A 12288-nucleotide genomic window follows, 5' to 3' on the forward strand; every position below is an offset into this window, starting at 1 on the left:
TTGAACAAAGGAGTTACATTTGCTATTTTTCAATCTAATGGAATCATCCCGAAATCTAGGGGACTTTGGAAAATTAAAACCAACGCATCAACTATCTCATCAGCCACTTCTTTTAAGGCTCTAGGATGAAGCCCATCAGGGCCCAGGGATTTGTCAGCCCACAGCCCAAACAATTTGCTCAATCCCACTTCCCTAGTGACACTGATAGAGTTAGATAAGGAAGGATGGGAGAAGGCTCGACTGGAATGTAAACGCTGGCATGGACTGGCTGTGCTGAATGGCCTCTTTCTGTCCTGTACAATCTGTGTAACCCTATGTGATGGCCTCACTGCCATCTGCAGTCTGAGCGGAAGCGCTCGGTGACAGTGTGCACTCAGGAGCTGCCAGAATGGCACAGGGGTCCCCACATACTCGAACTAATCCTCCCAGTGCACCAAAGGCAATTAACAGCGAGCTAATGAGTAATGAGTGCCAGCCCATGATAGTGGAAAGAGTCCAAATTAGAGCCTGCAACCTCGAGAAGCCTTTAAAAAAGTGATTACCAGAAGAGCTTTGAGCAGAGTGTTGGCCTGGTGAGAGTTGGATCTCCCATTGGCTGCCCGTAGGACCACCAGGACATGGAGGAGGGACACAGAGTAGGGTAGAGGGAAGAAAAAGGAAGATGGCAGCATTTGAGGAGGGGGTGCCCTCCAAAATGTTACCTCCTGTCCTGTCCAAAGAATTTACAGGCCACACGGATGGAGTGGAGATCTCAGTGAGGAGCTTTGTGTTAGGAGAGTGTAAAGTGGAGGCAGTGAAAGAGAAACACTGCCTACTGTATGTAAACCTGCAGCCAACATAATCCAGATCGCTCAGGGTATGGCTGCAAAAGACTCTGGGATAGATTTGCAATGTTGTGTAAAATGGATATTATCGATTGTAATAACTATCTGATCATCTCCAATGATGATCTTTCTTCATGAAGTTTTTTGGATGATTTAGTTCCTTCATCACAACAGTAAAATCGTGACAGTGAAATGTTTACATATGATCTACCCATGATAAAAAGAAACTTAAAGAATCCCCCATATAAATATTTGCAAAGCAAAAGTCCATCATAAATGTTGATATAAAAAGTGTTACAGGAAGTAATGATGTGCAAACAGCAAGTGTGAACTGTGTGCAATATTATTAACAATAGCTAGCTTGTTTGTGGGACCCAAACTAAACTGGAGCCCTTTTCACATGCTCCCTGCTGCTCAATATTTGACATGAGTTACTCAAATCACATGGCCAGTGTTAATGCTAGGGAGGAACAGTAGTTATACACTGCCGTTGGTTGGTGGCAGATGACAGAAGAGGTATCGTTAACTAATTTATTGTTTTTCCTAATTTTCTCCTCTTGTTTGCTTTCTGAAGAGGAACTAAAAGAAGGTAAATCTACAAAATTCTGCTACCTGTATCTGGAGCCCTGTTATGGCACAGCTGATGGTAAATGCTGGGCTGCTCAAATCCCAAAGGCGAAAGTTGAAACAACTGCCACAACTGTTTTGCAATTTGTATATATTCTGAGAAGCGTGCCTTGAATTCTGTAGTAATAAGACCACCGAGGCTTACAGGTTTCTTACAAAACTAAATTAAACCTTTATTAATAAAAAAATGATTTTAAGCACATACACAGGTTTACAAATTACTACTATGATAACTCCTAGCTCCCATAGTTAATCTAACTCCCAGTTACACCTCCGTTAAGGCAACAGTAAAACACAGAGATTTTCAAAGACCCAGGCAAAGTAACATGATACCCTGAACAGTCGAATTCAAAGTGGGTTTTTCTCAGCTTCGGTTCCTTGTAGACAGCAGCTTGAGGCTTAGATGCTGAAGGCTTTTCACACTTGTTACATCTTAGAGGGCCTGCCCTTACACACAGCCTTCTCTCCTTTATACATATTTTCCTGTTTGAATGCAAATTCCCATTGTTTCACTATGTTTTTGGACTTTACCTCTGTAATAATAAAAACCTATCAAAGTACCAATTTTACCAGTAATCTTTGAGAAAAATAAATACACTGTTTCTTGACTTCTCCTGGCTAGGTGAAACCCTTCACCTCCTCTTCTGAATTCAAGCTAGTCTGGTTTATTTTAAAATGCAAATGTTCCCTTTATACCGCACATTCTAAAACTTGCCCCATGTTTACCTATTTAACATTTCAAACCTAGCTTGCCTTCAGATCAGCTGCCTTTAATTCAATTAAGTGACACACACACACTCTACCTTACAATAAATTCCAGTAACATTATGAAAGTTATTATACCTCCTGACAAGCCCACATTAAGACCACACAGTCATTGCTGCCCAAAATGAAAAACCAGTTCAAAATGTTCAAATCCCAGTGAAAAACAATAACACTGGCCCCTGTAATACTGGCGTTCCATTTTAAGGCAACGAGACCAGTTCGGACAAGGCTATGGGCCAAGTGCTGGTAAATGGGATTAGGTAGGTAGGTCAGGTGTTTCTCATGTGTTGGCGCAGACTCGATGGGCCGAAGGGCCTCTTCTGCACTGTGTGATTCTGTGAAGTTTTACTGGCACTCATCATATCCAATTGATTTTTTTTTGCCTTTTGGATGGCCACTGCTCACCAAAGCCCAGGCCTCTGGTCACTGGCATCAGCCTCTCCAATTGTTGCCCTGTCCCCAGCAATCTCCTGGTCACATTCCCTTTCCCTTTAATGGCCTAGCTAAACCCCATTGCTGGCAACGTAGCGACCTGAAAATTCAAAACTTCTTTGCCTTAATTGTGAGGTCCAGCAGGTGTCTTAAGCTCGTACATCATAGAGGGAGTAATGGTGTTGTCACTGGACTAGTAATCCTGAGAGCCAGGATAATGCTCTGGAGATCCAGATTCGAAACCCGCCACAACAGGTGGTGGAATTTGAATTCAATTTTAAAAATCTTGAATTAAAAGTCTAATGACGACCGTGAAAGGATTGTCGTTAAAACCCATCTGGTTCACTAATGCCCCTTTAGGGGAGGAAATCTGCTGTCCTTACCTGGCCTGGCCAACATGTGGACTCCAGACCCACAGCAATCCCTCAGTTGTATCAAACCTCTAGAACATTAATAAGGGATGAAATGTACCTACACCACATGGACTGCAGCGGCCCAAGAAGGCAGCTCACCACCACCTTCTCAAGGGGCAATTAGGGATGGGCAATAAATGCTGGGCCTAGCCAGCAACACCCACATCCCCATGAATTAATCCAAAAATAAAAGTGAGGCCCGAGACAGAATATTCAGTGTATCTCAGGCCCAGCAATTGTTCCCAGCTTGTGCTGACAGACCAACCAGGTCTCTGAAGTAGGATTTGAACCCACAACGTTCCGACTCAGAGGTTCCTGAGCCAAACCAACCTCAATTAGCTTCAGCACCTTGGGGGTCAGGGTGCCCACTTCTGACCATCTTCCAGTGACTCCAAAAACAACTTGCATTGACGTAGCATCTTGAACATAGTAAAACATTTCAAGGTAGCTCTTCACAAGTAGCATTATCTAGCGAAATTTTACACCGAGGCACATAAGGAGATAACCAGGCAGATGAACAAAAGCTTGGTCAAAGTGGTAGGTTTTAAGAAACATCTTGAAGGAGGAAAATGAGGTAGAGAGGCAGAGAAGTATGGGGAGGAAATTCCAGAGCTCGGGGCCTTGACCACTGAAGACACGGCTGACAATGGTGGAGAAATTAAAATTGGGGAGGCGCAAGGGACCAGAATTGGAGGAACGCATATATCTTGGAGGGTTGTAGGTTAAGAGGAGATTACAGAGATAGGGAGAGGGGAGACATTGGAAGGATTTGAAGACAAATATGAACATTTTAAAATCGAAGCACTGTTGGACTAGGAGCCAATGCGGGTTAGCGAGCACAGGGGGTGATGGGTGAACAGGGCTTGGTGTGAGTTAGGATACAGGCGACAGAGGTTTAGATGAGTTTAAGTTGATAGAGAGTGGAAGTTGGTGGCCTGCCATGAGAGTATTGTAATAGTCTAGAAGTAACAAAGGCAAATCTAGCACGAGGACAGGATCAGGATCAGGCTTGGCTCTGCTGGAATATTCTGCCATTGATCACTGACTGTCAGAGGAAATTCCCAAGCCTGGCTGTGAAATAGACACAGGCTAGAATGCTTTAGTAGAGACCATTTACAGAGCTTAATTCTCCACTCTAACACAATCTCCTCCCCAGTGCTCACTGACTCTTCTTTATATACATATCTGAGTACAATTAACTGATCAATACTCAACACCTGCTCACCTTATTACCTTAAACCACTGGGTATTTAACATCCATCAACAGAGCCGATTAGATACTAACACTGACCAGTCTAGCACATAAAGGGTCAGTTACATGACTGCCCCCAAGGGTTGGGGGGGTCCAGTGTCTGAAGACAAAAACCACAGAAGCTGGTGTTGGTAGGAAGGGCAGTGGGGGTAGTGGATGGAGGGAAGGGGGTGGAGGATGCTGCTGCAGTTTGGGGAGTAGGCCAAGAATAAAGATCTTTGGTTTGTTAATGGAGTGAATCAGTATTGAGGTGGGATCAGCTGATCCAAACCATGACAGCCCCAGTTATTCGTGGTAACTCCTGATACTGGCTGACTCGCCACAGTCTAATATATGTAATTGAGGTTCTTGCATATGTAATTTGAGATCTAACCTCAGTGATTTTAAGATCTGACTTAACATCCCTCCTGTTCTTTGCTCTCTCCCGGCGTTATCTCCCTGGTGTACAGAAGATGCTGAATTCAATGGATATAACCAAGGATTGTACATTGGTGGGTTCCTAGCTCACTCACTCCCCTCCGCGGCTGCTTTGTGTTTGTTTCCCATTCCGCTTCCTGCTTTTCAGTTCCCCCTTTCTGCCCTTGTACGGAGTGTTCTGGGCAGAGGGATCGGATATTCACCCTGACCATCGGCACTTCCCTCTGGCATCAACACACACGCACACACACACACACACACACACAAGCCCAGCTCCGCCAACCAAATTCTCCCTTTCCCAACACAACCTCAACCAAATACTGTCTGGGAAAGGGGGAAAATACCCCCTCCCCGATACACTGCCTGTGAAAGGGATGGGGGTGGTAGGGGGGTGTGGGGTGGGGTAGGGGGGGTGTGGGGTGGGGTAGGGGGGGTGGGGGTGGGGGTGGGGTAGGGGGGGTGGGGGTGGGGGTGTTGGGGGGGGTGGGGGTGGGGTAGGGGGGGTGGGGGTGTTGGGGGGAGGTGGGGTGGGGGTAGGGTAGGGGGGAGGTGGGGGTGGGGGTGGGGTAGGGGGGTGTGGGGGGAGGTCGGGGTGTGGGGGGAGGTCGGGGTGGGGGGGGAGGTGGGGGGTGTGGGGGGAGGTCGGGGTGGGGGGGGAGGTGGGGGGTGGGGGGGTGTGGGGGGGGTGTGGGGGGAGGTGGGGGGAGGGGGGGGTGGGGGGGGTGGGGGTGGGGTGGGGGGGTGGGGGTGGGGTGGGGGGGTGGGGGTGGGTGTGGGTGGGGTGGGGGGGTGGGGGTGGGGGTGGGTGGGGTAGGGGGGTGGGGGGGGGTGGGTGGGGGTGGGGTAGGGGGGGTGGGTGGGGGTAGGGGGGGTGGGTGGGGGTAGGGGGGGTGGGTGGGGTGGGGGTGGTGGGTGGGGTGGGGGTGGTGGGTGGGGTGGGGGTGGTGGGTGGGGTGGGGGTGGTGGGTGGGGTAGGGGGTGGTGGGTGGGGTAGGGGGTGGTGGGTGGGGTAGGGGGCGTGGGGGTGTGGGGGTGTGGGGGTGTGGGGGCTGGGGGTGTGGGGGCTGGGGGTCTGGGGGTGTGGGGGTCTGGGGGTGTGGGGGCTGGGGGTGGGGGTGTGGGGGTGGGGAGGTGGGGGTGGGGGGGTGGGTGTGGGGGTGTGGGGGAAGGGTGGGTGCATGCTTGGGACTCAACCCATTACCTGGAGCTGTCGTTAAACACAAAGAGGATAAACTTGCATTTGCAAAGCGCCTTTAACATCTTTCTGTTGGACTTATCCCCCCTGCCCATTAACCCGTTGCTGTCCCTGTCCCTCCCTCACAGCGGGGTTCCGGAGGAGTATGCAACTCTGCCGCAGGAAGTCGAAGAGCAGCCAGTTGATGTGCTCCACTCGCTGCCCGAGCAGTTGTTATGCCAGCACATTGTCACCATACGAGGAGGTGGTGAGATACCAGCGCAACCCCACCGACAGGCACAGGCTGGTCATCCTGGTGGGTGAGTAACTATCATCCAGATTCGAAGCAGGTTAAACCTCCTCGGGTGGAAGGTTTCTAAGCTCACATGGACTGAAGGGTGGCCACTTCCTCACTGACTCCAGGTGACAGGCCCAGTCCTGACATTGCAGGGCACTGGGTGAAGGGCCCAATCCCACAGGACAGGAAAACAGGGGAAGGGCCCAGTCCCACAGGACAGGAAAACAGGGGAAAGGCCCAGTCCCATAGGACAACCGACCAGGGGAAGGGCCCAGACCCAGAGGGCATGATACCAGCAGAAGGGCCAATCCCACTGGGTGAGAAAACAGGAGAAAGGCCCAGTCCCATAGGGCACCAGGGGAAGGGCCCAATCCTACAGGACAGGACATGAGGAAGGACCCAGCCCCACAGGACAGGGCACCAGGGGAAGGGCCCAGACCCAGAGGGCAGGGCACCAGGGGAAGGGCCCAGACCCAGAGGGCAGGGCACCAGGGGAATAGCCCAGTCCTACAGGGCAGGACATGAAGGAAGGGCCCAGTCCCACAGAGCGGGGCACCAAGGAAAAGGCCCAGTCTCAAAGGGATGGTTACCAGGAGAAGGGCCCAGTCCCACAGGGCAAGGCACCAGGGGAAAGGCCCAGCTCCCCAGTAAGGGACACCAGGGCAAAGGGCCAGACACACTGCAGACTGGACAAAGATGAAAGGTCAATGGGTCATGGTGTCGGATAGAATACGGGCAGCAAAGTTTTGGATGAACTGAAATCCACAGTGGGTAGAGGGCAGGAGGCCAGCCAGGAGAGCTGGAATGGTCAGTGAGGTAACAAAGACATGGATGAGGGTTTCAACAGGAGACAAGCTGAGGCGCAGATGGAGATGGGCAGTGTTACAGAGATGGTAGTAGGTGGTCATTCAAATGTGGAGGGTGTGGGGTCAGAGGCTCAGCTCCAAGTTGAATATGATGTTCAGGTAGCGAACAATCTGATTCAGCCTGAGGCAACAGTCAGAGTACACTCATTGAATCAGTGGTGAGAGAACAGAATTTGCAGTGGGGCCCGAAGACCATCTCCTTTTTATCTTCCTATTGTTTAACGGGGGGAGATTGTGACTGGGTGAGCGGTGTGACAGTTCCGAGGCAGTGATGGAGGTGGAGGAAGGTGGTGGGGTGAATGTTGTGAACGTATAAGGTGAAATCTGACCCCCATGTTAAGGTTGCAGTGAGTAGGCAAAAGTGGAACCAAGCGAGGCCAGCCCCATTAAGCTGGACAACAGTGAAGAGAGTAGTTGCTTGCGAGTACAGAACTTGAGCATTGCTGAAAAAAGAGAGAAATGCTGCTGAAGCTTTTCGTCTTGCACCCATAAGGACAGGCACAAGAATGCCAAATTTCAAAGGGAGCAACAGTTTATACTGCATGAGAAAAGGGTGCTGATTGGTGGGCAAGTCGACTCTGATTGGTCGAGGGAGAAGGTTGGAGAATACATTAGGGAACTATTGTCCCCCACGCTTTTGTTTAATTCAAAGAAGATGCAATGCCTGGACATGTTCTTTCTGCTTACCGAGGACAAGTCTCTGTGTATGAACATGTGTTGCTTCTACAAGCGTACGCGAGCCCAACTGATTATCTTAAATTAGTTGTTAGTGTAATCCTTAGCGCACCCAGGATTGTTCAGCAAGCAGAGAGAGCATGTCCAGGCATTGTGTTTTCTTTGAATTAAACAAAAGCATGGGGGAACAATAGTTCCCTGGCGCATTCTCCATGGCAAGGCCTCGATCAATCAGAGTCGACTTGCCGACCAATCAGCACCCTCTGCTCATGCAGCATAAATTGTCGTTCCCTTTTGAAATTTGACATTCTTGCAAATCTATCCTGATGAGCGCAAGATGTAAAGCTTCAATAGCATGTCTCTTTTATCAGCAATACTAAAGAAGAGAGTTGCTTGCAGAGTTTCTGTGATCCTTCCACCAAAGTTACGATGACGAGCAGGAGTTTGAACGTTTGTCCCCAATAAGCTTCTGAATTTCAGAAAGTAGCTGGAGTAGTGTTACTCAGCCAGCGCTTACAGCTGGGGGGAAATGACCTGTGATAATGGGGAACATTGCATTGAGAACTGAGACCCAGAGGCTAGCCTGGTTTCCTTGTTTTCCTGACACTCTAGGTCCCTCAGGAGTCGGGGTGAATGAACTGAGAAGAAGGCTGATTGAGTCCGATCCACATCTCTTCCAAAGTCCAGTACCACGTAAGTCAGGATCTCTTGTGCAGTAGCACACCCTGAGGTGGTGAGTCTGCGCACAATTGGCCAGGATACAGGTTGGCTGCGAATGATAAGATCTGTTGTGTTTGCCTGTATGCCGTTATAATGTAAAGGTGCTCAGCAGAGCAAGGGTTAACGTGGGGCTGGAGAATAGCACTGCCCACGGTATGATGTATAGAGTCACATGGTAATAGACTCGGAGAACAGTCCAGAAGAAACCTACATGGAAGCAGCACCATGCATGGCAGTAACTGGAATCTGTACGTAGTTGAGAATTACCAATAAACGGTTCATGTTTAAACATATAAGTCTCAAGATCTCATCAGTGAGACACCCTAACACAACAAGATCCCTAAATGGGAGAGACTGGATTTCACCAGCTGTTGTGCAGGTTCTTGAGAACCTCCTTTCAGGAAAATAGGCACGGGGGAGGGGTGGAATTTAATTCAGGTGAACATGCGGCCGTCGGCCAATTAAAGGAAGTGATGGGCGGAGTCCATTAAATTATTTGACAGTAGTGAGCCCTTTTGCCGCTCCTGCTTCTCTGATAATGGTGCCTCTGGCTCCTGCGCCACTCCCTTTTCCCTGGTGTCCCTCCTTTGGCGCTGCTCCTCCACCGCTCATGTGTCTGACAATATTGGGGGTGTGTGTGATTTCCATGGGTCTGAGTTTAGCCCTTTCACAAGCTGCTGCCTTTGGATTTAAAGTGGTAATGTTTGCCCCTCAGCCCGTAGCATGAGGCCCTCTTCCCCTCCAATGTTTGCCCCTCAGCCTGTAGCATGAGGCCCTCTCCCCCTCCAATGTTTGCCCCACACCTTTCCGAACTCCTTCTGTTCTCCTGCGGAAGGTAGCTGAATGGCTGGCCCTCCACCTGGGAGAGACAGCTCGCTCCAATATTGCCAGCTTTCACTGGTTGGGCATCTGACGGCACCTCACAGCTCGTGATACCCGCTCGCCACTCAATTAACCCCAAGGGGTGCATTTAATAGCTTTCAGCGGCAGGCAAATGTCTCTTAACTGCCTGCCGACCAGTCTTAATTGGCTTCCCGTTGCATTCATGCAGGTTCGCCGTCTCGCCGGCCGTTTAATTAGGCTGTCGGGATTCCGGCTGGTCAGCTCCAGCGTCATTCTGTGGCCTCTTCCCCCACGACTCCCGCTTCGGGACAGCTTGCATTAAACTCTGCCCAGGTCAGGGGGGGTGGGGAGGGGAAATGGGCAATGGGCGGGCAGAATCTATGGTGGGGGATTGTGTACCATGGATTGTGGAAGATGATTAAATGGGCGAGTAGCGTCTACGATGGGGTGGAGCGTACACGAGGTGTGGGAGGGGATGAAATGGGTGGGTAGAGCTGAGGATAGGCGATAGAGTTGCCCTGTTGGGATGAGTTAAATGTGTGGATAGGGTAGATGTGTGGAGATGTTTGTGGGGGATGCCAAAACTAGAGGCGATAAATAATAAGATAAGTCACCAATAAATCCAACAAGGAATTCGGGTGAAACCACTTTTTACTCAATAAAGTGGTGAGAATATGGAACTTGGTGAGGGCATGCAGTGGTATTTAAGGAAAAGCTAGATAAAAACGTGAGGGAGAAAGCAATAGACTGATATGTCGGGGTTATGACGGGGCTTTCTACAAGATATCGGTGCTCCTCTAATTCTGGCCTCTTGGGCATCCCCGATTTTTATCACCCCACCACTGGCGGTCGGGCCTTCAGCTACCCAGGCCCTAAGCTCCAGAATTCCCTCCCTAAACCCCTCTGCCTCGCTATCTCTTTGTCAAAACTTTTGGTCACCTGCCAAAGGATGAAGGCTGGGCAGGCTTGGCTTGTATCCGCTGGGGTTTAGAAGAGTAAGGGGTGACTTGGTTGAAACATATAAGATCCTGAGGCGACTTGATAAGGTGGATGTGGAGGGGATGTTTCCACTTCTGGGAAGATCTAGAACGAGGGCGTCACTGTTGAATAAGAAGAAGGGATCGCCCATTTAAGACAGAGATGAGGAAATTTTTTTCTCTCTGAGGGCTGTGAGACTTTGGAATTCTCTTCCTCAAAAAGGTGGTTGAGGCAGAGCCTTTGAATATCTTTAAGGCAGAGGTAGATTGTTGATAAGCAAGGGGTTGAAAGGTTATCGGGGGTAGGCGGGAATGTGAAGTTGAGGTTAAAATTAGATCAGTGAATGGCAGAGCAGGCTCGAGGTTCCCAAATGGCCTACTCCTGTTCCTAATTCGTACGTTTGTATGCCTTATGTGACTCGGTGTCAAATTCGGCTTTATAAGGTTCCTGTGAAGCACCTTGGGACGTTTTATTATATTAAGGGCGCTGTATGAATACAGATAGTTCTGGCTGGGAAGAGACTCGAGTGGAGCATAAACAGGAGGTGGGCCGAATGGCTTGTTTCTGTGCTGTAAAATTATGTGGGGAAAGGGCAGCTTCAGAAAGTTACTGAAACGGGCGATACATACAGAAGGTCAACACATCTGTTAATACACGGACTGTCAACATGTGAAATAGACTTGGACAGTAATATTCTCCTGGATACATCTAAATGTTTATTTTCTGTACGTGCAGGCAGACAGTTCATGTTGTGTCCTGAGATTATGCTGTGGAGCTATTTTGAGTCTTTGGTGCATTGAGCTAAAAACACTGCATTCGAAACAAAGAGTGAAGACCATGTAAGAAGTGACCTCATGGCCTATTAGCTAAGTTTTAAAAGCAAGATCGTTGTGAGAAAGGTAGAAGATGAACAGAAGGAAGAACTGTAGAAAGGCGCGCTCAATGGCTGTAACGTGTAAAGCATTGGCGTGTGTTGATTGTTCATCCAGCCCTTAATAAACATGCAAGTATTTGACTCCACATCTAGCGACCTAGGGTAGAATCTTGTGCCCTCCCCTGAGGCTAGTGGGGTGGGGTGGGGTGGGGGGCATTTAATCGGAGGGGAGGTGATGGGTGGGGACACCACCACCTTCCAGTCTCCACCCATGAACGGTCTTTCCACCTTGTCGCCAATCGAAAGCCCTTAAGTGGGCAATTAATGTCTGTTTAAGGACCTCATCCTACCGTCGCTGGTATTAACCCAGGGGAGCTCACCATGTGGGGAGCATGATAAGCAAGCCCTGGTGCGTTTGCCTGCAGGCTCCCAAGGGGGTGGGTGGTGTCCCTTGTTCAAAGGCACTCAGTGCCTGATCAAATGACCCAGCATCGGAAAGCAGGGGGGGCCCATTGAGAACCACCCCTGCCCTCGCTACTGGCCGCCTCAGCCCCCTCCCACATGTGTGACCCCTCTCCCACCATCATTCACCTGTACCTGGGTCCCTCCTTGATCCGAGGCCTTGGGTGGGTGTAGTACCAGCAGTAGTCACCACCTCTGCGGTTATACTGTTGAATACAGAACAACCCCCTTCTGATTGGCTGGCAGCTCTCAGCATGCAGGGTTTCTGCTCCTGGGGTCCTTGATGCCTGGGGAAGGCCTGCCGTTGGCATGTTATTTGCCTGATTGGCACAAAATGTGGCAGGCCTTTTCGAAAATAGGTGACGCAGGGTTCTCATTGGCTCTCCAGCTAGCGGCCGAGGCACTGGTCACCTCCACAAGATTCTACCCCTAATTTCTGGTCCACCAACAAGACACAAAACACATTTTCTAAATTGCACTATCGAAATGATGACAAGTTTGGGATTTACAGGCCTGTAGATTGTAGGGGGAACCAAAGACCACAGGGTTTAGGATAAGAACTAGGAACAGGAGTAGACCATTCAGCCCCTTGAGCTGCTCAGCCATTCAATAAGATCATAGCTGATCTTCTACATCAACTCATTTTCCCAACCTCGCCCCATATCCCT

At 49.8% G+C, this 12288-nt stretch overlaps 1 protein-coding gene across 1 annotated transcript in view; it reads left to right on the forward strand.

The window, feature by feature from the left end:
* LOC144686245 (MAGUK p55 subfamily member 4-like) overlaps window positions 1–12288 on the forward strand; it is a 57206-nt gene that overhangs the window by 32256 nt on the left and 12662 nt on the right. Inside the window, exons 12-14 of the mRNA XM_078551339.1 lie at window positions 4763–4804; window positions 6054–6224; window positions 8356–8436. Of these exons, the coding sequence (XP_078407465.1) occupies window positions 4763–4804; window positions 6054–6224; window positions 8356–8436 (294 nt within the window). The remainder of the gene's footprint in view (window positions 1–4762; window positions 4805–6053; window positions 6225–8355; window positions 8437–12288) is intronic.

Source organism: Cetorhinus maximus, chromosome 11 (assembly GCF_964194155.1).
Source record: "Cetorhinus maximus chromosome 11, sCetMax3.hap1.1, whole genome shotgun sequence".
NCBI lineage: Eukaryota > Metazoa > Chordata > Chondrichthyes > Lamniformes > Cetorhinidae > Cetorhinus > Cetorhinus maximus.